Raw genomic sequence first — 25,034 nt, 5'->3', positions numbered from 1 at the left:
TTTCCTGGCACCCCATCCAGACAGGACCAAGACCAGAGGAAGAGAGAGCCTCCCTTTCCCAGTGTGGTTTTTATGAAGAGCTGGCAACCTCTCTTCCAGCTGCCCTTCGGCAGAACCTCCCACTGGGTCTCATGCACTTCTCTCAGCCAAACATGGAGGAGGGCCATGGGTTATCACCCTGCCAATAGCAAGTGCCCACAGAGGTAGAGAGGGAACACCTGGACCAAAGCAGGTTCTTGGCTATGAGGAGGGAAGGAAATGGTTGAGTGTCTCTTTTACTCCTCTTAGAGCCTAGTGGTGATGGCAAAACCTGAACTCTGATGAGTTAAGGGATAGGTGAGCCATTGAGCTGGACCTCACCCAGCCTGTGGGATCCAACATAGGGGTGGGACTTAGGAGTTACCCTGCACCCTGCACCCTGCACCCTTAAGGGGAAACACTGCCCAACAGGTGGCTCCTGCTGGCTTGGCCTCCTCTTGAGCTGATAGAATTCCTGGATGATGAAATACAAGCAGTGGTGAAAAAAGCTGTCAGTGCCCAGCATAATCTCCTCCTTGCTCAGCCCCACAGCCAGTCTGTACCCAGGCTCTCATGGGGCCCCTTCCCATCCCACCGACCTGGCCGAGATCTTCTCTTGCCTGGACCACTGCAGCAGCCTCCACTTGGGCCCTTCCCATCCATCCTGTGACAAGTGGGCACAGAGACCCCCTTGCCCAGGGTTAGGCCCTTCTGGCCCCCTTGTCCCTACCATGGACAGGACAGAGCCCTCACTGCCAACCAAGTACACAAGGCCTTGTCCCCTCCAGCCTCCTGGTTCACTGCCCCAGTTTACCCAGGCATTCTCTGGCTCCACTGTGTAACTAACTGTTCACACCCATGCTGTCCTCTCTCACTTGCTATAATCTCAACCTGGAATGGCCTTCTACCTTCTTACCTACTGCCTGATCCCTAAGGTCCTCCCCTCCCAGGTTGGAAGTCAAAGCTTTCCCCTCAGACTTTCAGCTTCCACAACCCACAACTTGCTTAGGCCTCTGCGTGGATCATAGAAGTGTGTATGCACGCGCGCACGCGTGTGTGTGTGTTCTATCCATTTGGAAGACAGCTCCAGAGGGAAGCAGGGTCTCGCTCTAGCTCTCCCATATGCCCTGCTACACCCCAGAGGCCACTAGCCTGGAAAATGCCCCACTCAGCATTTGCTAAGTTCAATTGATTTGAACTTTTCATCTTCACAGCAAAATAGCCACTTTCTCCTTCAACCCTCACAGTAGCCTTTCAAAGCAGGAAGCATAAGATGTTTTCTCACTGGGCATGACAAAATCAGGTCCCAGAGAGAGGAAGGGACTTGCTGAAGGTCACACAGCAAGGTTGAGGCAGACCTGGGCCCAGAGCCAAGGTGTCCTAGCCACCCAGCATCAGCTGCCCCAGTAGCTCTGCTTACAAGGATGGCCACTGCTGCATCTGAGCAGAGCAGAGAGCTGCGGGTGTGAGTGTGGGTACTGGGGGCCCTGGGGAAATAAGAGGAGGGCCCTTAGGCCCAGGAATGAAGGCCCTGTCCCCAGGGAAGTCAGGTCTGCCTCAGTGGCTGGGGTTAATGGCTTTGCTGAAGATCATAGCTGAAGGTTAATCACATTCCTTAATTCCACAGCCTGCCAGGGCCTTTCCCATTAGCATCTGTGAGGAATGGCTTCCCTCCTCACCGTGTCCCCAAATACACACAGGCCTGCTACCAGCACTTTCACTGGGTCCCTGGAATCAGACTCTGAAGGTGGTTTAAGCTTGATTCCTTGCCCCACCCCATACACGCACAAAAGAGGCTGATCCTCCTTCCCCAGTTCTAGGTCTGAAGGGATCTTTCCTGAGGGATTCATTTGGGAAACCCTTTAGGGAAGGAGCTGTCCTTCCTGGACAGGCAGACACCGTCTCTTGCTTTGTAGACTCCATTTAGACACATTAATAGGCCCTAGAGAGGGCAGCCAGCATCCATTAAACACCCCTCTTGCTGGGTGGGAGCAAGAGATGGGGCATCTAGGGCTGTCACAGGTCCTCCTTGAGTGCCCTAGTGTCTGCCAGATGGTCCAGGCTATGTGGATACCCCCCCAGGGACTCAGGAGAAGGGGATGGGCATGATTTGACCCTAAATCCTGAAAGGCCATGCTCAGGTACCCTAGAAACCAGAGCAGCTTCGTGGTTGCCAAGTGGCTGTCTCTGAGCTGCCACAGAGCCTGCTTTCAGAAACACTCTCATTGCCCCTGTCACTGTTCAGGGCCCCCTGGCCCCAAAGTGACTGTAGCTTATCTCTCCAGGGGCACAGGCAGACACAGCTGAGTCTCAGGCTGGTCCTGGGAGAACGGGAGCAGACACATTAGTGTGACAGGCATCAAGGCCTTGCCACGACGGGGGGAGTGGACCCACACTGATATTTCACGATCCTGCATCAATAACTCCTGGAGCCGGTGGTACATTTGTGCTGACCTTTTCCGGTGATGACGATTCCCGCAGGGGAGCAGGAGGTGGGAGTGGCTGTCACTGTTGCTGACAGCCCCTGGCTGAGGGCAGAAGCAAGGCAGCCACTTGGAGAGTCTGTGCCAGTAATACCCCACCCCCGGCCCTTCTCAGTGTTAGGGCCATGCAGGGTTGCCTGCTGGGTGCTACAGGCTAACACCCCAGTCTCATTCCTCACTCACCACCTTCTGGCCTTTGCAGCTGCTGGACCTCCTCCCCCTGGAGTCCCTCCTCATTCCAGGGTCCACACATGCCAGGCTTGGTGCCACCTCCACATGTTCGCTTAGGCCATCCTCCCACCCAGAATAACATCCACGCTCCCTTGAGCCTACCACATCTTGCCTCAGAGGCTTCCTCTGGTCCTGCTTCCTTCAGGCTTTTCTGATCACCCACAGGGATGTCTGATAGCCCCTCAGATGCTCAGATAGTTTGGTATAATAAATGCTGTCTTGTTTCATTTTTTAAATATTACCCACATGTATGCCCCAACTGCTGGCTTAGCGTGCCATTAAGTCCCCCAAATGCCCTATTGAAGACCTGTCGTGGCTTCTGTGAAGGGCTGGGAAACTTGTACAGGGCAGAGAGGGGCTGGCAACAAAGGCAGAGGTCACATCTGCCTTGGCGTTTATGATACCAGCAGCCGTGGGTGGGAACACTGGTGCAACTCTTTAGGGAAACAGTTTCCCCATGATGACTCAAGTGCCTTGAAAAATAATTTTTAATTCAGCATTTCCATTTTAGGTACTTATACTAAGGAAATAATTTAAGATACACAGTGATATATTAAAGAACATTCAATGCAGTGTTATTGAACAAATGCGAAGGAAGAAACCAGGACACTTAGACATGACAGAATATCCTGCAGCTACTAAAGTTGGATAATTACTGTCACTTAGGACTCTGGATAAGCTTAAGTTTTAATGGTAAATGAAAAAGGCAGGATGTTAGGATGACAAAATAGGCATAGGAAAAAATACTAGAAAGAAATATACAGTCTTATGAACAGTTGTCCTTAGTATAGGAATATGTTTTTGTTTTCTCACTTTTCTACTTTCTGGTATTTTTTCAAAATTTATTCATTAAGTGTTTGTTGCTTTTATAATTAGAACAAACATCTGCGACATATATAGACGTGCATACAACCAAATATACGGACATCCTTTGATTTGGGAGATACTGTAGCCTCACTATCTGCTCCCACCCTCTCCTTTCAGCTGTCCAAGCCTGGGGGACCCCCTGAGCTGCCCCTGTGGAATGAGTCCTTCCTCTTCCACGGCCGAGACGGAGCCACCACCTTCTCAGGGGACACAGCCCTGGTGCTGGAGTATTACCCCTCATCTTCAAGTAAGTGACCCTCGTGGCCACACTAGGGCAGCTGTGCACCAGAACATGTGTACTCAGGGTGTTCAGACCATGCTGCCCTACTTCCTGCGGGAGCAGGTGAAGGAGCCCCCCCCCCCCATTCTAGGGCATGCAGACATGTTGGGGAGTGCCTGGCTGGCTTCCTTGTCCAAATGGCAACACTGGGGAATGGGCTAGGACACATGAGCCCTGTATTTATACCAAATCCGTGAGTTCCTATTACACCACCACCCCTTCCCCATGTGCCTGTCCATGAAGAAGGAGGGGATGGAGCCCTCAGAGCTTACAGTCTAGTGGGGAGACAGAATTCAGAGACCCAGTGATCCACAGTCATAGCCACACTATAAGAGTGAAGCCCCCAGAGGGGAGAGATAAGGGAGATCTATATAAATACTGAGAGACACAGACTGTGTTTAGAGTTGGCCTTGAACTCAACAAGCTCTGAAGGGCAAAGGAGGAGGAGGGGGTTTGTACAGGGAAAGGCCAGGAGGCAGGAAACAGTGAGGGATGGTAGAATTAGATGTCAAGTACCGAAGGATGGGCTCCAGTGGGGCCTCAGACGCTGGGATCCAAGAAGCCTGGGCTGGGGGCTTTGGCAGGAGCCCCAGCTGGTCCTTCCCCCACAGAACCCTGGACCCTCAGAAAGCCCCTCGGCATTTCCGTGCTGCCACTAAAGAGCCACTTATACCAAAAGATGCTGACAGGGAAAGGCCTGAATGGGCTGCGTGTGGAGAAGCTCCCCATCACCGTGAGTACCCCCCACTCTCCCAACGGTCCATGGCTGGTCCACCCCTCCCCAATTGGCTCCGCCAACACAGGTGAATCTGGCTTCTCCAGGGCTTCCACCAGGTCCCCCACAAGGCATCTGACCACTGACCACAGGTGTGAGGAGGACCCCTAACACCAAAGTTCAGTCTTGGACTTGTGATGAAATTGCCCCCATGCAACTTGGGAGAAGCATGGGGAGGCCCTGTGGGAAAGCAGCAAGAATTCAGACTTTTAACGAGCCAAACCTGGGTTCAAATCCTGACTTGCCCTAGTCCTCACTGTAGAACCTGGGGCATGTTACTTAACCTCTCTGAATCTTAAGAGTACCCATCTCTCAAATGAGTACAAGATGCTGTATGTGATCTCTCGGTATAGCTAGAGCCAGACTGTCTGGTTCTACCACTTACCAGCTTGCATGACCATGGAAAAATTACTTGGTCTCAATGCCTTAGTTTCCCTGACTATAAAATGGTTTTGTAGCCATAGTACTTTTCTTTCTTTCTTTCTTTCTTTCTTTCTTTCTTTTTTTTTTTTTTTTTTTTTTTGTTGTTGTTGTTGTCTTTTTGCCTTTTCTAGCGCCGCTTCTCACAGCACATGGAGGTTCCCAGGCTAATCAGAGCTGTAGCCGCTGGACTACGCCAGAGCCACAGCAATGCAGGATCTGAGCCGCATCTGCGACCTACACCCCAGCTCATGGCAACACCGGATCCTTAACCCACTGAGCAAGGCCAAGGATCGAACCCGCAACCTCATGGTTCCTAGTCGGATTCGTTAACCACTGAGCCACAATGGGAACTCCCCATAGTACTTTTTTCATAGTGTTGCTATGAGATTTTTTTGGAGGAAATACCTGTAAAGCACTTAGAATAGAACACGCTCTCAGTAAGAATGAAGACATCATTATCATCACTGTCTATTTCTTTGCCACCTTTTTCTCTAAAATACTTCTGGTCACCCTGACATAACAGACCTTAACACATGGGATCTTCCCAATCTGGAAGGAAGCAAGTCTGGAGGTGCTAGTCAGGGCTTCCCTGGGGTTGGGAACGGTGGTGGGGTGGCAGAGGTGGGAGACCAGCTCCCGCCTCCCTCCCACTCTCTGGGCACAGCCTTCAGCAAACACCTTCCTCAGGAATCTGGAACAGTGGGCAGAGTAGAGGCAGAAGCTGCCTGCCCTGGCCTGGGTGGCCAACTGCTTCCTTCTCCTCTCCAGAACACCAGGCTGAAAACCATAAATGGTGAGGCCCCCACAGTGGATCTCTCCCTCCAGCTACTTTCCTCGGAGGTAAGACTCTGAGTAAGGGGAGGGTCAGGGCCTGGAAGCCATGGGCCAGCTCTTGTAGCCCCTCAGTGGGTTCCAACCTCCCTCACGATTACTACCTTGCTCAGGGGTTGGGGTCAGGGGCTTTTGGAAAGAGGGGTCTGCTGTTTGGGGTGGAAATCTCTGAGGGTGATTGTAGGCTCCAGAAAATCAGAGGGAAAAGTGAGATTAGGAAGAAGACAGTTGAGAGCAGAGGGCCTCCCAGACCTGGGAGTCAGCCTCTATCTTAACCCAAACCAAGCCTGGCTCACTGGGATCAGGGTTTCACAAGGATGAACTAGGATATCAGCTTCTATTGCTGCATCGCCAACTACCACAAACTTTGTGGCTTAAATCAGCACCCACATATGAGTTCCCACTTCTGGAGGTAGGCAATCCAGCACAGCAAGGCTGAAATCAAGGTGCTGGCAGGGGCCTGTTCCTGTCTGGAGACTCTGGGGAAATATGTGCTCACTTAGGTTGTCATCAGAAGCCAGATCCCTGCAGTTGTGGGACAGTTTCCTTGCTGGCTGTCAGCTTGGGGGCCTCTCTCAGCTCCTGAAGGCCGCCCACATTCCTTCTCACAAGGCCTCCTCCATCTTTAAGCCAGCAAGCGTGTCAAATCCTCCTCACGCTTCAGAGCTCTCTGACTTTCTCCTCTGTCAGCAGCCAGAGGAGGTGCTCTGCTTTTAAAGGGGCTCATGTGATGAGGTTAGCTCACTCTGATAATGTCCCCATCTTAAGGTCAACTGTGCCATGTAACATAGTCACAGGAGTGATAGCTCATCATATTCACAGGTTTCAGGGATTAGGGCCTGGAATCTTGGAGGCTCATTTTTGGAATCTGCCCACCACTGTTGGGTTGGCCCAAGTAGAAACCCTCCCCGGGCCTGAGCCCTACCTGAAGGATGGGATGTCTTCCTCTAGCAGCTGTACCTGGGCTCTGAATCTGGAGTGGACTCAGATCATCCAGTGTACCAGACAGGCTGGGATTTTTCCATTTTTCTCTCTTTGGCACTGGGATAGACATGAAGCTGGGATGTAGGCAGTTTGTGGGATGTGGGATGTGAAGCTTGGGTGAACCCCAGAAATGCTTGCAGGGGCTGATGTCTGGATCAGTCCACTCCTGCTAGCTTCCTATGCCTGGAAAAATAGCCACCAGCTCTAGGGTAATACTTGGCCCTGTGACCTACCTGTAAAGAACACAGGGGGTTCCTTCAGGAAAGGTCTACAGGGTTTTTCTGGGAAGGTACCAGCCCCAGAGTATCTCCCCAAAGCGCCTCTGGTGGGGACTTGAAAGCTCCCATTAGCACTCTCCACTGTGGAATGTGCCTCATTGCCCTCTAGAGATTCCTCTCATTCTTGGTGAGAGGGAGTTTGTTAGATACAATCTGACACCCACCCCAACCACCACCATCACCACCAAACCAGGTACAGGACGGAGAAGTTACTGAGAAGGGAGGACACAGAAGCAACAAAAGACCCCAAGAAAGGGGAAGCAGGGTTCTTGGGAAAAAATGTTCCATATTGGAACTCAGCCCTCCGCGGCTTTTCTCAGGGTCTAGAGTCCATCAGTGGCCACTGCCAGCCCCTTCCTCACCTCCCCTTGCCTCCTAACCCTTCGCTGGGGCACATATGTTCTGAGGACCAAAAGGACCATCAAGTGCCGCTGGTCAGGGCCCTAGGGGACCCAGGCAGGCAACAGGCAGGTGGGCAGGACACTCCTCCAGTTGCCCAGGGGCTGGGCACAGAGGTCCCAGTGATGAATTATTCACTGGAGCTGTGCTAAGTGCAGAATTAATCCCTTTCCTTCCAGCTGGCGGCCTCACTAAATTATCCCTCCAAGTCATGCGGGAAAATGCTGCCGAATTCATTTAGCTGCTGAGTGTTTTGATCTGGGCCTTGTGATTTTAGCTTCCTCTTTGCCCAGCCCCCTCCCCCTGGAGGCGGGTTAAAAAAACAAAACAAAACAAAAAAAACCTTTCAGTAATGGATTTCCGAGAAGAAAGGAAAAGAAAGGGGATCAAGATTGGGTGTGTACCAGAAAAATAGTACTGGAGGATGTTCAGATTCTACAGCCAAGAATTCATACACACAGTCACATTTGAATACCCACCAGTCACGTGTGCACGGACATGCACACACACATACACACTTCTCTGCAAGACTGCACACATTTAATGCACATATACATGCTCCCACACACATGCAAACTGACACAAAGATGTTTTCACACTCGCATTGGCACACACAGAAGCGAAATCTTTTTGTGGTTAAACTGTTTCTTGGTATAACTATCCGAGAATTGGCCAATCACTGAGTCACTTTGATTCTAAAATCTTTAAGTCCAATTTGGGGGCCTGCATATTAAGAGCTAATATGTATAGACTTGGTGTAAGGTTCTTGCAGGCATGGCACCTGTTCATTCATTGTTTTATTCCATATATATTTGATGAGGACTAGAATTTTGGCTGCCCTTGTGGATTGCAGTGAGGAGAGGGAGGCAACCATGGAGCCCATAAACTTTGAATTTACCCTCCTCTGGCATGGACATGGCTCTCTGCTAGTATCTGAGCCCTTTTGGCATCCTCCTCCCTAAGACATGGTGGGAAAGCATTGATGAACAGATCAGATGACATTGCAGCTAAGTCTAAAAGGCGCATCCCTGGCTCCACTCCTCACAATCGCCTTCACTGTAATACCACCACTGTTCTCCATGCAGTTGCAAGTCTTGACTGAGCACCTGCTGTGAGGCAGATACTGTCCTATGGGTTAGGGATTTTACATTGAAAAGATAAAAAAAAAAAAAAAAAAAAAAACAAAGGCCCTGTCTTCATACAACTTGCATTCTTAAAGAGAAGGAAGGGTGGACTAGACAATGAGCAGATCAATTCATTAGTAGATAATCAGCTCATGATATGAGACCTGATAAAATGCAAACAGGGAGTTCCCTTGTGGCACAGTGGGTTAAGGAACCAGTGTTATCACTGCAGCAACTCAGGTCTGTGACACAGATTTCATCCCTGGCCCAGGAACTTCTGCATGCCATGGGTGCAGTGGGAAAAAAAGGAACTCAAATGGGGTGACTTGATAGGGAGTGCTCAAACAGGCTCTTTGGATTCTATGCGCTATCTGAGTAAGGTCCCACCAAGCTGCTGTAACAAAGAGACTGTGTTCCTTCCATCTTACTGTTCTACCTAAGGTGTGGTCCACCAATTTGTGGCTGGAGGTGCCCAGCCTTTATCTCTGCTTTCCAGCCTGTGGGAAGGCAGCACCAGACCTGGGTCCAGAACCATCGATTCTTCCATTGTTTAAATCAATAATCAAACATTGTTGCTCAAAGCTTCAAGAGCCACTGCCCAAAGCCTGGTGATCTTAGAGTCCTGTGGACACTCCACCAGCAGAAGGACTTGTGGTGATGGGCCTTTTAGGGCCCCTTGTCCACCTGGCTAAATAATTCCATCTTAGGGGCAACTCCTTGGGCATGGTCGCTGTGCTACAGAGAGGAAATACTTCAGGACAGATAAAAATGCATGTCCTTGGGGAAACAACAATTTAAAAAAATAAAAAATAAAATAAATAAAATATATGATAACTCAGTAAAAAAAAAAAAAAAAAAAAAAAAAAAAAGCATGTCCTATTTGTGTACCTCCACTTAAGGACACAGCTTTTTTCCTGCAAGCTTCCATGGCCTGGAGATTTGGGCAGAGGCCACCCTGGTTAATTGACATTTTTGGTGAAAACAGTTTCCCCACACCCACTGCTTCCGCATCACCCATTCTCAGACTTTTAGGAACAGGAACGTTGTGGAATTTCCAAATAGGCAGAGACTGCAGAGGTGTCTGGACAGCCCACCCTGGACAGGAATCTCCTTGATGCTGTCCACCATGGGTGATTGTCACAGCCTGTCTTCTTGCTCTGCCATGTCAGGGAGCTCGCTACCTCCAGAAGCAGCCTGTCCCAGGGCTCATTGGCTACGGTGCAGTTAATAGAAATGCTCACCCCACATTGAGCCACCCTTACCTCCAGGGTCCTCCCTCTGCCCCAGGGTCCTGGCTCTGCCCTCCCGAGCTGCAGTGCAAGCCCAGCAAGCTTCCTCCGAAGCCATCCAGCATGCTGGCAGGCAGACTAGCCAACAAAACCTGTGGTCCCAGTGAATGGTAAGAGAGAGCCATCTCCTGGTTTGGGATCTTGTGATTGACTCTGGCTCTATTGGTTGCTTTTTCCCTCTGGTGGAACTTCTCTATGGATACCTGCTGCCCAGAGTGATCTGCCTTAAGCTGGAGTTGTGGATGTAGATGAGTACAAAAAGCTAGAAACACACAAACACATCTGCATAGACACAAAAAACTTCCCTTTAGTGCCTGTTCTATAGGGGCTCACTTGGCAGTCCATTAGACTCTGAGAACCTATGCGCCTATGCTGCTCCACATATACCAGTAAACCCTTGGTCTCCTCCATTCCCCCTCTGATCTTGGCCTCTTCTCTTTGAAGAGTGCAGTCAGGTCCCCCAGGAGCCTGTGCTTCTCCAGGCTAAGCACCCTGCCTTTTTTAATGAAGAGGTCCATGGCATCCTGAATGCCCTCCAGCTTGCAGTCAGCTTCTTTGAAGTGAGACAACTGACCAGGTTTCCTAGGCTGACTATGTGGATTGGAGCCTGGCACGCACTCAGTAAGTGCTCATTGTGTCTGTTCCTGCCTCCTTGCCTGGAAATGTACCTCCCCATGAAGTGGGACAAATCCATGCTGTCATCTGGGTGTTTGGCAACAAGTCCCCTCTTGCAGCTGGGATTTGGGATCCAGAGTCTTGCCCAGGCAGGGTGCCAGGGTACCAGGCAGAACCAGCATCTCCCAGATGGGTAGCCACTCCTCAGCTCACAACCCTGAGAGATGCTGGAAGACTTGAAAACCACTGGTTCCTTGGATTTGGCACAGGAAGGGTGCATTTAAAGGCAAAGAGAAGGTGGCACCTGCTACTCCCCACTGAGGGAAGGGGCATCTCCCACAGTCCGTCCCACCTGACCTTCCCTTTCCCTTTTCCCCTCACAAGGTGGTGTGGGAAGGTCTTTGATGCCATGCAAAAGGCTGTCCTGGTGTTTTTATTCAGACCACTTACAAAACTCTCTCTAGAGACCAGCTCAGAGTGGGGACCAGTGGCTCTTTAGCAAATGTGGAATGGAGGGCAGGGGACAGGCTGAGTTTTGATGAAATGTTACAGATTTTTGGAAAATCAAACATGACAGCCCTGGGTTGGTCCTCAGAGAAGCCTTGACACAAGCCAGCTTCTTATTTCCTCACTGAGCCCAGCTGTCCAGAAGGCCCAGTGTCCAGGGTAGCACAGCAGCCTTGCCAGCCAGTTCTATCCTCTGGGAGCTCCTGTTCCACCCCCAAGACTCCAGCTCTGAAAACACTACTGTAAGGACAATGGTGAATTCAGAGAAAAATACCCTTTCCCCTCTTTCAACCTCACATCCCTGCCTGTCTTCCCTGCCCTACCCACAGGTCCCCAACCCCACCCTAAACCCCCTACCCTCCCTGTCCTCCCACTCTCCCAGGCCACATGGCAGGAGACAGTGGAACAGGTACCCTTCACAGGTACCCTTTCCCTACCTGCTCAGACTCTAGGCCCAGTTCAGGGCTCTTCCCATACAACCAAAGGAAGCTAGGGACAGGTAAATGAGACGGGGAGCCTGTGCTTTTCCAGGGCCAGCCTGGTCCTTGGATCACAGATGTTCAGCATTGGGGCAAGGTTTGCCATCCCATCATTAGAGGTTCCTGCCTGCTTTTTATAATACCTGACCCCAGAGTTCCCATCATAGCACAGCAAAAATAAATCTGACCAGGAACCATGAGGTTGCAGGCTCAATCCCTGGCCCCACTCAGCGAGTTAGGGATCTGGCATTGCTGTGAGCTGTGGTGTAGGTCGCAGACATGGCTCGGATCTGGTGCAGCTGTGGCTGTGATATAGGCCGTCAGCTGTAGCTCCGATTCGACCCCTAGCCTTGGAACCTCCATATGCCACAGGTGTGGCCCTGAAAAGCAAAAACAAACAACCAAAAATCTGAACTCTTCTCAGTAGTGCCTCATACCTTGGATACAAATACTCCTCCCCACACTGTCGCTTGATTCTCATGCAACCGTCCCCGCATCCTTCCTACCTCAGGGAGGGAGTTTGACACTCCCTCCGACCACAGGGTTTTACAGACTCTACTTGCTCACTTCTCATGACAGGAAGCTCATTACCTCTCAAGAAGCCTTCTCCAGCCTCTCTCAGCTTCCTTGCAAACCTCTTCCTCCTGCCTCTCTCCATTTGTCTCCCTCAGTCCTGCCTTTTCCTTCTTGAAACTGGCTTCAGAGAATTCAGCCCCCATGCCTGTGTCAGCCCTTGTGAATCGTTGTGTCATTTCCAGCCCGACCAACTCTCCTTCTTCTATTTGCTCTTTGTCACACTGGCTTCTGGTTCTCATCCCCTGGCTGTCTCATCTTGACGACATTCCTCTTAAAGTGTCCCCCCAAACTGTGGAGCTGAATCAGCTTTGGTGGGTAGAATAGGACCGTCACTCTCTTTCTGCAAACACATTTTCCCCTTTGGTGCAGCTAAAGTCTATCATTTGGCAATGTGCACCCAAAAGCCCATCCTTAGATCTGGGTTTGATTTTTTTTTTTTTTTTTTTGTCTTTCTGTCTTTTCTTTTTTTTTTTCGTCTTTTGTCTTTTTGTTGTTGTTGTTGCTATTTCTTGGGCCGCTCCCGCGGCATATGGAGGTTCCCAGGCTAGGGGTTGAATCGGAGCTGTAGCCACCGGCCTACGCCAGAGCCACAGCAACGCGGGATCCAAGCCGCGTCTGCAACCTACACCACAGCTCACGGCAACGCCGGATCGTTAACCCACTGAGCGAGGGCAGGGACCGAACCCGCAACCTCATGGTTCCTAGTCGGATTCGTTAACCACTGCGCCACGACGGGAACTCCTGTCTTTCTGTCTTTTCTAGGGCTGCGCCCGTGGCATGTGGAGATTCCCAGGCTAGGAGTCGAATCGGAGCTGCGCCAGAGCCACAGCAACGCCAGATCCGAGCCGCATCTGCGACCTACACCCCAGCTCACGGCAATGTCAGATCCTTAACCCACTGAGTGAGGTCAGGGATTGAACCCGCAACCTCATGGTTCCTAGTCGGATTTGTTAACCACTGAGCCGTGACAGGAACTCCTAGATTTGAATTCTTGATCTTCCTCTTGAATTCATAGAAAGGGGTTGTGATCCCTACCAGCCAGGAATGTTGTGAAAATTGAATGAGGGACAGTGTGGAAGTGCCCAGCACAGGGTCTTACAGACGGACATGCAGTAAAGGGAGTGCTTGCTATTGTTCACCTAAGTTGCTGACAAACATGCTGAACTCATCAGGGATGAGGACAGGACTCCTGGGGGAAGGGAACGACAGAGTTGTGCTAATCCATCACTCGGCGCCTGCCCCTCATGACAGCTGCTCCACCAGATTCACATCTATAAGGACATCAGGAGACCTTGTCAAGTGCTGAAGATAAACGTCACCAGCACCACATTTGGTCTCACAGCAGTTTTTCAGGGAATTGAAGAAATGGAGAAGAGACAGATAATCATCTCTCCAGAGGCCAGAGCCCTGAGCTGAGGCCTGTGGAGGAGAGAGAAAAAGACCTGCTTCTTGACTTGTGAGCTCTTAGGTCAGTGTAGGAAGGGTCAACCCAGAGTCATACTGCAGGCTCATCCCAAAAGTCTCACCAACCATCCTGTGTTGCCTTGAGAATGTGAACCTGTAACTCCCAGCCACAGATGGAGTGAATTGAGTCAGGATGTGGGTATGACTAAGAAACTGGACATTCAGGCCTTCTCCTGGCCTGCTCTGCTTTCCATATGAGCACAGTGCATAGCTGTTGGATTGAAGAAGAGGGAGGAGAAAGTGAAACAGGACAGAGGCTTCCAGACCAAACCTCAGAAAGTGGGTGCTGCTCTTGGCATTTTACCCAACTCAAAGCCAGACTACCATGGCCTAGACCTCCTTTCAGCCAAACTGAAAATGACCTGGTCTAGCCAAGGTCATTCAGGCATGAATTCATCAATCATTTATTAGATCGCTAACCTGTGCCAAGCAGGAAAGCACCTCAAAAGATCACCACTATCCATCTTGCTAAGAGTTCTAGTTGAGGTAAGTGCATCGAGCATACAGAGGTCAGGGAAAGGGCCATAGAGAAGCATGGTTTGTGCTCTGCCTCAAAGAGTAGCTTAGAAATGGGCAAGGCAGGAGAGCTTCTGACAGAGGGAACCACAAGTGCAAAGCCACAGAGGCCTGGCATCTCTGGAGTGCATGGAATGTGCGGAGGCTATCTTGGACAGTGAGACAGGAGGGTTAGATGGGGCCTAGATTGTAGAGGATGCCAGGATGCAGGGTTTAGACTTTGTTGTAAAAGGAAGCTAAGGAAGATCTTTGAGCAGCAGTAGGATATGATCTGACCTATGCCTTGGGTCTCTCTAAATATGCCAATGGGAAAGACTTCATGCAGAAAGACCAGGTTTCAAACTAACAAGAGTGAGCTAACAGGCTATTCCCTGAGCCAGAAACAGAGCTCCATTTAATACTAAAAACCCTGCCAGAATTTTAAAAAATCTTTTATCACTGGCTCCCCTCCTCTGACCCACAACTTGCTTTTAGATTAACCCCCTGACACCATTTTCTGGAGAATGAATCACGGCCCCTGTGAGGATTAACACTTGGGCCTGTCTTGGCTGGCAGACAGACTCAGAGCTTCAAACCCCACCACAGCTGCAAGACCACATGGTTTGTCATAAATGAGGCTTAGGATATGCAGGGGAGGCAGCAAGCCCTCTTGAAGGGAGTTGTCTGAGCCTCGCCTTCAGCTGAAGAGATAAGAACCTACAACTGCAGCCACAGGAAATGACAAAGCAGCAACTGATGGGGGATCCACTGCACTGGGCTCATTACAGTGCTTGCCAGCGGGCGAGACACCCTTATCAGGGAGAAAATTGCATCAGGCCTCCTGAATTACTAGCGATTGGAAGCAGATTTCTTGGGACGCACTTTGTTAGATACCTAATGAGCAGGATACAGGCGGGCAGAGCCCAAAGCCAGCAGGGCGGGGGACAAATGTCTTTGTTAAACAGAATTTGTCAGTTTCCGCTCCGGGCTCCCTGGGGAGGGTTCAGGGCCAGCTAATTGAATTAAGAGCCTCTGCGCTCCAGCAAGAAGGCTCAGGGCGGGGTGAGAGGCGGGCAGGATGCAAGGCGGGCACTTTCAGCACCGGGGACAGCAGCTGCAACCTGGCTAGTCTGTAATTGCCAGAGCAGGCTGGAACTGTTGCATTTTGCATGATCAGGGATCTAGGGGATGCAGTGGGTGGGAAGGAGGCAGACAATGTTAGGGAAGGAGGGGGAAACAGGTGACCCAAGAGGCCTTGAGCCTGTTATGCTATTGGCTTGGTCTGACTCAACAGACCCTCCTCTGCAGGCAACAATGAGGGCTGAGAATGGTGAAGAAGGAGTGTCTTTTCCCCACCATACACTCATGCGGTGTGGGGCAGCTGCAGCCCCACAAGGAGTGGTAGACTGGGTGCCGAGTCTGAGCCAGTGCATGGCTGTGCATCACTTTGAGTTTTTAAAGTAGGTCTCCAATTACAGCCTTAATGAAGCAAGACATGCTGCAGCCACAGAGCCACAGAGTGAGGGGCCACTTGTCAGCCCCAAGCTGCCTCCACAGGCCTGGCCAAGCCTGGCAAATAGATAATCAAACAAACAGACTTGTGGCATGCATCAGTAGTCTCTACCCCCAACCCCTGGAGGAAAGCTGGGGGAGGGGGTGGGGGAGGTGGAAGGCAAGGTGAGACCAGCCCTGAATAGGGAGCTCTATCTTCTCCCGACCCTGATTTTAGCATTGCTCCAACCCCCATCCTCCACCCCACCCACCACCACCTGCAGCCTGGCTCCTCCCTGTAGTATCAACAAGCCTCCTTCTATAAGAGCAAGGAGGGAAAGGCACAATCCCATCCCCAAAATGTGGACACACTGAAGCTGAGTCTGGACAGGCAATGATGACCCTAAAGGAAGGGAACTATTTGGGAGAATTTAAGCACTGTATGAGGCACTGTGGCCCTCTTGGGGTCCCTCACATCACACGACTAGAACAACTACCTCTGACCTTCTTTGCCAGGCCTGCATTATGTGGAAGTGTAAAGATTTTCCTATAAAAGTCACCCACCCACTTTGGATCCTGGCAAAGCTGATTGGGGCAGGGATTGGAAATGTGGGCAGGAGACATGTGGGATGGGGGTAGGGGCTACGGGCACGAAGCAACTGTGGAAGCAGATGTAGGCCAGTGTCAGCCATGAAGAGGGCAGAGCAGAGCAGAACCACTGAGACTGGCAGGGGCTGCAGGAAGGGTAGCCGGGGGGTCAGGTGGGCTGAATAGACTGAAGTTCATAATACTCTACCTGTCCTTCCCTTCTTGGAACAGCCCTCCTGCCCACAAGAGACCAGTGGGGTAGAAGCACTGGTCTGGACTGAGGGGTCTGTTTCATTTTTACTTATCTTTGTGATAGAATTAAATGGGTTATACATAATAATTTCAGAAGCCACACAAAAACAGTACCTGGTGGGTATCCCGCTCTGATCAGGGACCCCATAAGTGTCAGCTCTGGGTCCCTGAGTTGACCAAGCTGCTGCTGGGACCACACAGGGTGAATGCCAGGGAGATAGGCTGTGGGGGAAGGGACTCTCAGCAAAGTGTCCCTGCTTTCAGAACTGATGGGGGCTCCTCTGGAGACCTCTCCCTTGATTTCATTACGTCCGCTTCCTCCCTTAACTGGATTATATGGCAGTCTATGAAATCCAGGGTATAAAGATTGGCTTTCTGCCTGGAAATGAGGAGAAATGTCATTACAGGTCCTGAATCAGCATCTCACCCCAGCCCCAGGGGCCAGCCGGTCAATGGGGAATTGGTCTTTCCTCTAGCTATCCTTCCCTTCCTTCCCTCCTGCATCCAGCCACACACCCATCCATCCAATATACATTCTGTAGTTTTCCTGCTCCAGCCAATCTGGTGTTCAGCTGTTCTGAATAGGAGACAGATGCAGTGCTTTTCCCTATGTAAAACACGCAGACAACCAGAAAACCCCAAACCATCTGATTCTGATGCTACACAGAGGGTGTGTTCAGTGGGGAGCCTCCAAATGAATGAAAATTACTGAGAGAAGTGGGTGAGAGAGACAGCCAGGCCTAATACCCAGGGACAAAACAGCCCCAGAAGTCTAAGTTATGAAGTGCATTCCATGCCAAAGTCAGCCTCGGGGTCATCCAGGGCTTCAGTCAACAAGTACACTCATTTTTGGGGGAGTTCCCTTCATGGCGCAGTGGTTAACAAATCCGACTAGGAACCATGAGGTTGCAGATTCGATCCCTGCCCTTGCTCAGTGGGTTAATGATCCGGCGTTGCCGTGAGCTGTGGTGTAGGTCGCAGATGTGGCTCGGATCCTGCCTTGCTGTGGCTCTGGTGTAGGCTGGCAGCTACAGCTCCGATTTGACCCCTAGCCTGGGAACCTCCATATGCCATGAGAGTGGCCCAAGAAATGGCAAAAAGACAAAAAAAAAAAAAAAAGTACAGTCATTTTTTGGAAATGGATTTTCTGGTAGAATAAGTACTACGAACACAGTAAAATGGGAAAACACAAATAGAGTATGCTGGAGGAAGGGTTAGTGTCGATGGAGTGGGCCTCTATCTCAAAGGCAGGGCCTCTCTGAGAAGATCAAATCTGGGCTGAGCCCTGAATGATGAGAAGGGGATAGCATGTAAAGACCTGTGAGGCTGTCTGGGAAGAGAGAACAGCAGATGCAAAGGCCCTGAGTCAGGACAGAGCTTGGCTTGTTGGAAGAAAGGCAAGGACAATGTGATTAGAGCCCAGGGAGCAAGGGGCAGGTGGTAGGAATGGACAGAGCCAGGAGGGCAGGGCCTCCTTGAACCACAAGGAGGAAGGGTTTGGGGAGTGTAAAAGGCACACTTGTGGTACAGAGGCTTAGAGCAATTTTTCTGCACCTTCTCTTCCCAGAGGCCAAAAAGCTTCTTGACACCAAACAACAACATGGTTCTGCCCATCCTGGACCCCAAGATCTTAGACGAGGAGCTGGATACCATCCATGAATCCGGGTCCAAGGCCACAGTGAGCTCCACGATTGGTCTCAGAACATCCACCTCTGAGGAAGCAGAGGAAGAGCCTCAGGTGACTAAGATGTTCCGGAAAATGGTGAGTGTCTCCCCGCAGAGCGAGGAGAGTCAGAGTGGGGATGGGATCCGAGGAAAGGGCTTGCCTGCCACCTGTGGGCTACTCACTTCTCAGGTGGTGAGTGGACCTCCCCTTTGGGACCTCCATATGTGAGTCACCCTAAACTGGTGGAAGATGTAGATTCCTCACTTTACAGTTTCTTTACCTTCTGAATGGAATTTCCAAATGATTTCTTTCAAAACAAACCCCTGCAACATTTGTAAAACTGGGTCCCTCTGACTCAAATAGTCATCAACTCAGAATTTCCTTGAGAGCTCATCCTCTGAGTAAGAGGAAGCCCCTAAGAGGTTAGTTTTAATTTCTGAAAGAGGAAATTGGGACAAAGTAAAGAGGACACCACCTTTGGTCTGTGCCCTTGATCATGGGAGTTGGTATGTCTTCCTGTCCCCAACTGACCAGTTGCTGGGAAAGGGGGGCAGGTAAAAGCAGCCAAGGTGATGCCTTAATCTGATGAGGGCTCAGTGCTGAGTCCTAGCCCCTTGATGCAGAAAGCTCCAGGGCAGGCCACCAGTAAGACAGTCCAGTCAAAGGCCCCAGTTGAGGTCATGCCCCAGTTACCATAGGTAAATTCATGTGTAGCTTCCTCCCTTCTTCCACAGCGGAGCCCATGGGGAACACTGCTCTGGAAGATCCTGAGAAAAGGCCTGAGCCAGGGTCACTGGCCCATAGGGAATCCCTTGGACCTCCTCCTCCCAGGACCTGCCCCCTTCCACTGACAGCCTCCACATCTTCCCCTGGCACTTTGCATCTTCCTGGAACATGTCCCACTGGATGAATAGGAAGGGTGCTGCCTGCTGGGTGTGGAGCACCCAGGATCCTCCCATGTGGCGTGCTCCTGCTCACCCCAAGCAGAGCTGTCCTTGGCAGGTGCCAAAACACTCACAGCTATTTTTCACCCCCCTCTCACCCGTCCTCCTCTCACTCCCCCTCTGGAAAGCAGCTCAGGCCTGACCTGCCAGCTCAGCCTTCAGTTGGGTTGAAAATAAAGATTCAGACGTGACTTTGGAGACTTCGGGCAGCATAAATAAGCCAATGCCTGCCGCCCCCACAGCCTGGCCTCTGACATCCCTCTTGTGCCTCTGAGCAGAAATAATGCAAGGGAGAAAGAAGAGGAAAAGACCAGAGAAGAAAGGAAGAGGGAAGGTGCTATGGAGGGGAAGAGCAGACAGGAAGGCCCAAGACAGGCAAAGGCATCCCCTCCCCTACCCAACGCCCCGTCCCCCTGTTGAACCCACTAAGCCTCCATCTTCACCCAGGGAGGCCCCTCCTCACTGCCAGATGCAGACCTCACACTGCTTCTGGAAGCAGGATGAGCTTCTTTTTTTTTTTTTTGTCTTTTGTCTTTTGTTGTTGCTATTTCTTGGGCCGCTCCCGCGGCATATGGGGTTCCCAGGCTAGGGGTCGAATCGGAGCTGTAGCCACCGGCCTATGCCAGAGCCACAGCAACGCGGGATCCAAGCCGCATCTGCAACCTACACCACAGCTCACGGCAACGCCGGATTGTTAACCCACTGAGCAAGGGCAGGGACCGAACCCGCAACCTCATGGTTCCTAGTCGGATTCGTTAACCACTGCGACACGATGGGAACTCCAAGATGAGCTTCTTATCTTAGGTGCTGTACCCAGTGGGACCAAGGAAGGAGCGGTATGAGCCCCACTCCTGGTACCATGCATGGCAGGCCCTCCCTGGTTTGGAGTCTGGTGAACATTTCTGCTGGGCAAGAGATCCAAGTCTGAGTTTAGATCTATGGGTCTTGGGGTCTGGATTATTTGAGAGAAATTAGAGATGACTTAATATTGTGTATTTGTTTGGGGAGGTAAGTGTAGGAAGTGTTGGAATGGAATGCATCAGAGTCTTCATTATGCTTATAAATCGCAACAGTGGTGATAATGTTCATGATGATAATGGGGGAAAGAAGGAGAACAAAAGCAGAGCTAAGAAGGAAAGGGCCTTTACCTATAGGATGGATTCACTACTTGGGCAATTCCAACACTGTATGTTTTTAATATCCTTTAATATTTAAAGGATAATAACTTGGGTAGTGAGTCAGCTAGTCTCAATCTTATCTTAAGGTTTAACCATGGAGATGAGAATAGACCGCGCTTGAGATGTCAAAGTTAGCCGTAAGGAGGAATTGTTTTTGAGCAAGAGGTTAAGTAAACATCGTTCGTGACAGAGGGCAGGAGGAGAAACAAGAGGGCCAAGGGCACTACGTCAGGATTTGGGGATGCTCTGAGTAAGAACAAGGGGGCTCAGGGCTGCCCTATACCATGTCAGAGACAGTGTGAGTGTTCCGCATGGAGACCTAATTCATGCCTGCCCTGTCTGGGTATCACCCAGCACTTCCAGTGGTGGGATGGTCCCTCTACTCCCCGCCTTGCTGGGTACCTGGCAAGGCCACAAGCACTGGCTCTCTCTCTGGCTTGCGGAAGAGTTAAGTACACTCAGCCACACCTTCCAGGCCTTGAACCAAGCACACTGGCTTCCTCATCTCTGGGCTTCAGGGCCCAGGCCAGGCCTCACCCAGCACATGTAGGTAAATGCCTTGGGGGCCATGTGATTGAACCCCTGGCTAGAAAAGGGCATCAGAAAGAACCATAGACTAATCCAGTCCATTCTCCTAATTTTACAAAGGATGGCAATGAGGAGGCCCAGCAGTGGGAGGACCTGCCCAGGGCTTCCTAACTCCACTACCCCATGGTGCCTTGCATACAGCTGAGTGATGGCAGCAGAGGCCCACATGCCCAGCCTGGACGCTGCGGCTAACCTGACACCACTGGGTCACTCAGACACTCACATGGTATTCGGGGCAGCAGGACAGTATTCCTATCTCGTCAACCCTGTCAGTCAGGGCACTACTCCTATCCTGTCGCAGGCCAGCCTGTCACTTCCTTGTTCTTGACTTTTGACTCCATTCAACTTACCCTCCTTTCCTTGCCTCCTTCAGTCCTGCACAACATCATTCCTCCACCCTGCTCTCTGCACAGATTTATCATGCTGGTTATTCCCACCTCTGACACTTTCCTTGGTTGGGTCCTAGAGACTCAGCTCCAGCTCCAGTCCCCTAGGCAGAGCCCAGAACGACCAGGGTAGAACCCAGACAAACACTCATGCAGCCAGTACTGCCCAGTCACAAGCACTAGAATGTGGGTGGGTAGCAACAGTGTACAGGTAGCATGTAGCATGTAGCAATGGGTCACTGTTCCATAGCAACCAAACAAAATTACATAGCAATGGGTGAGCTCATGCAACCAAGAGACAGTGACAAGCTATATATAGGACATAGTCAGGGAGCAGTGGCATGTAGTTGCATAGCAGTAGATCCAAAACGGTGCACAGCACTTCGGTACAGGAAGGTGCAGTCATGGAACAATGAGCACAGAACATGGCGTGTACAGTATAGAAAGAATCACAGAACAGTGAAAGATGCCTGACTGGCACTGAGACACATCCAGGCAGCAATGGCACTGTCCCAAGGTGTGTGACTCCTGGACATGCAGTCAGGGAGTGGCCACCAGCAACAGAGCCAGGGGGTACAGCAGTTTACCCCAGTGACATGGCAGTAGTTGTGCAGTGAGCAAATGATTAGCTGTCTCTCAGCTCTCAGCCATTGTATCCAGGCTGTGAGCCTCTCAGCATCCCCTGATTCCAGAAGTGCATTAGTCTGTGTCTGGTCTTATAGCACACTCCCGAGAGCCCAAGAAACAATTCTACTGCTGATTTCCTCCAGAGCTTAATAGGAAATTGACTATTTTCTGGAGAACCTTGGGAACAAAGAGGAGAGTAGAAGGGATATAGGGTCTGCACCCTCTCTGCAGGGAGGATGCCAAAGACACACTCTGCTGCCCTGGGGCCTGCTGGTCCATCCCACAGCCCCCTCTATGGGATGCCCCCCACTATATGCCCTTGGATCTGCCTTCATGCCTGGGTTGCAATTCAATCCATTCTTCCTCGTTTCATCCAGGACACATGATTTTGACACAGACTTTCAAGTGCCATTTTGTCGAAGTGGTGCAAAGCTCCAGTCCTGAGTGGACCCACCTCACTAGGGTCAGGTTCTTGTGGTTGTGACCTTGAGACAAGTGTAAGGCCTGGGCAGAGCTAGAGGAAGCCTTCACTTCCCTTCTGAGCAGCCTGGGGAATCTTTTTTTTTTTTTTTTTTTTTTTTTTTTTTTGGAAGAGGTAGGCTATTAAGTGAGGATAGAGAGTGAGGTATTAAGAGTCATCCCAAACATGACAATTCTCCAAGCACTAAACAACTTGCCCTAAACCCACCTCACTGTTTACCCCTACATGCCCTAAACCCACCTCATGCTGAGCCAGGCAATATCTTCTGACACTGGGTAAGAGCTGGTGACATGAGGAGCTCCGTGTAGCCTCCAGACAGGCCTGGCTCCATTCACAGGGGCTCATAAAACCCCTGCCACTGACCAGATTGTCACTTGCCAGCAGCTACATCAGCAGTTCCTCCAACCAGCCAGGAAAAAAGAACTCCCTACCCCTGCCAGGTGCCCAGAGCTATGCCCAACTGTGCAGGGGCCCAAAGCGGGTGGGGTGGAAAAAGCCAAGGCCCTGAGCTCTGGGAGTTCCCCGGCAGGCAAGAGCTACAGCAGACAGCCAGTAAATATTTGCCCTTTTCTCTCCCATCAACCCCCTTCCCTCCCTCCCTCCAGTTTCCCTCCCTCCCTCCTTTCCTCCACTGCTCAGAGGAGATTTGTGGCAGACCAAGGGCCCTCATACCAGCAGATGAATAATTGACAAGGGTTGTTTAAAGATTCAGTGGAGTTTTTCCAACCTCACCACACTGGAATAACTCATTTCCTTCATTCTGTTTGAAAGCCTCACCCCCTCCCTTCATCTCTCCCCTTCCTGGTCCCCACATGCTCTCCCTGCTCCCTGCATTACACTTTTGTTTCTCTTCCATCTTGAGTCTGCTGAACCCAGAGTGCTCCCGCAATCTCCCAGTTTCTTTGTGTCCCCTTCCCCAGGTTCCCGCATCCCATTTAACCTGGTAGGTTGACTCCAGACCCTTTGGACACCACTTCCCCCAAGAAAATGGGCCCTATTTCAAAGGTAAGGAGAGGCAGGAAGGCCAGAGAAGCTGTGGCTCCCGCTCAGATCACAGGAGTCCCTCCCCAGCCCAGGGACTGCTTCCCCACCAGCCAGGGGGAGAGATGGCTCTGCCATACCTTCCCAGGGTGGCTCAGAGCACTTTATGTCTCTGAGCCTTGATCTTTCCATCTGTAATGGAGAGCTGCTTACCCTGACTTTCCTGCCTCTCAGGGTCAGATGAGGCAGAGGCCTTCAGAAGGGGCTGGCAGTGTAGCAGAGACACCTGTGAGCCTGATCCTGCAAGTACCTGGCATGGCCCTATGGTGATCAACCATCCCTGTTTTCCCAGGACTTAGAACTTGTACTAAACCCGAGACAGTTCCAGGCAAATCAGGATGGGGTCATGGCGTGGGCCCTCCCATGCCCAGCCCTGCTCCTTTCAAGGTGGCTGCAACCTCAGCCCCCTCAGCACCCCACAGCCATAGGGCACACACCCTCTGCCCATCAATGCGGCTCCACCCTGCCCCTGCACTCACAGTGCTTTCACCACCTTCTTGAAGTGACCTTGAACTCCCTTCCCTGTCTGGGCTCCAGTACCTTCCTGTGTCAGCAGAAGAGGTTGGAGCAGATGTTCCAAAGGCCCCTGGGACTCCTGGGCTGTGACTGGAGCCTTGGTCCTGCCCCCAGGCTCTAGCCCAGGATGAAATCTGCAGCCTGGAGAGGCTGAGAGGCTCAGGCCTAACCTTGGATCCCTGGTCACCACCTGGTGGCAGGCAATGGGTCCTGAGCAGGAGGCAGCTGCCAGCAGTGGGTCGTCTGAGTATGGACACTATTCACGTCAGTGGCAACTAGTAGCAGGAGCATCAGCCCAGGGTAATGGCCTCACCAAGCCCAGGAGCCTGGGGTTGGTCCCTCCGCCACCCCGTAAGCCAGATGACACCGAACCCAACCTGGGAGGCAGATCACCCAGAACCTGAGAGTCTGAGCCCTGCTCAAATCTTTGTACCACAAGAGGCAGGGAAACTACAAGAGAAACAGAGCAAGACAGAGATTAAAGAAGGCACAGCCCTCTAGTGCCCACCTCAACAGCCTCCAGTCAGATGCCCTTGACTCAGTTCTCCCTACAGGCCACTAAGTGCATTCTGAAACATCACTGTCACCCCATCCCTCCTGCTCCAACACCTCAGTCTCCATCATCCCCAGTTCTACTGCCCAGTGCTTGTGGCTCCATTTGCCAGGTCAGTGTTCTGTCCCTGCCACTCTGCAAGACCCCTGTTCTGGCCCCCTGGCCTCAAGGCCCACCTAGAGACCTATGTTCACCACACACAAGCCCTAGATCCCGCTCGCCCTCCCGGCCCCTCCCAGGCCCAGCTCCTGCAGCTCCAGACCTCCTCACTCCTCCCCTGCACTCCTGAAGCCCAGGAGTGGTGAGCCCTGCATGCTGGCACTTGGGGCTTTCTAAAAATAAATCTTGTGAGGTGCACCAGCTCCCCCCTCCTCCTCTCCCAAGTCTGTCCTCCTCCTCCTCCTCCAGTTCCTACAGAGAAAAAGAGAGAGTGCATCTCAAGCATTTGAGGAAGGGAGGGGGAGGGAGATGGAAAGGAAGAAATAAGGATCCCACCCTGCCTGCGTCTCTGTTATCTTCCCCTGCAGACCCCTCCTCCCCCTCCTCACCTCACCGTAGCAGATTTGAGCTTGTCTCCGCCACTCAGGAGCTGTGCGGCCGTGGAT

The 25,034-nt window shown here is 51.4% G+C and overlaps 2 protein-coding genes across 31 annotated transcripts in view; both read left to right on the top strand.

Moving 5' to 3' along the window:
* The window catches only part of ARID3B (AT-rich interaction domain 3B), a 491,508-nt gene that overhangs the window by 139,751 nt on the left and 326,723 nt on the right, over nucleotides 1-25,034 (top strand). The window lies entirely within an intron of this gene.
* CCDC33 (coiled-coil domain containing 33) overlaps nucleotides 1-25,034 on the top strand; it is a 118,816-nt gene that overhangs the window by 48,233 nt on the left and 45,549 nt on the right. For 14 of the 29 annotated variants that reach the window (XM_084968735.1, XM_084968740.1, XM_084968738.1 and 11 more), the window contains 4 exons: nucleotides 3,717-3,846; nucleotides 4,491-4,612; nucleotides 5,846-5,917; nucleotides 18,017-18,211. In XM_084968735.1, the coding sequence (XP_084824861.1) occupies nucleotides 3,717-3,846; nucleotides 4,491-4,612; nucleotides 5,846-5,917; nucleotides 18,017-18,211 (519 nt within the window). Of the gene's footprint in view, nucleotides 1-3,716; nucleotides 3,847-4,490; nucleotides 4,613-5,845; nucleotides 5,918-18,016; nucleotides 18,212-18,849; nucleotides 19,251-25,034 lie in introns of those variants that run through there. The other 15 variants (XM_084968739.1, XM_084968736.1, XM_084968751.1 and 12 more) reach the window with 3 other exon arrangements.

This window comes from Sus scrofa, chromosome 7 (genome assembly GCF_054392235.1).
Source record: "Sus scrofa isolate SSC_HxYL_T2T_F1_AM1 chromosome 7, Sscrofa_HxYL_maternal_Yorkshire_Landrace_v2.0, whole genome shotgun sequence".
Classification (NCBI taxonomy): domain Eukaryota; kingdom Metazoa; phylum Chordata; class Mammalia; order Artiodactyla; family Suidae; genus Sus; species Sus scrofa.
The sequence above is the reverse complement of the archived record's forward strand: the minus strand, read 5'-3'. Positions and strand labels throughout refer to the sequence as shown.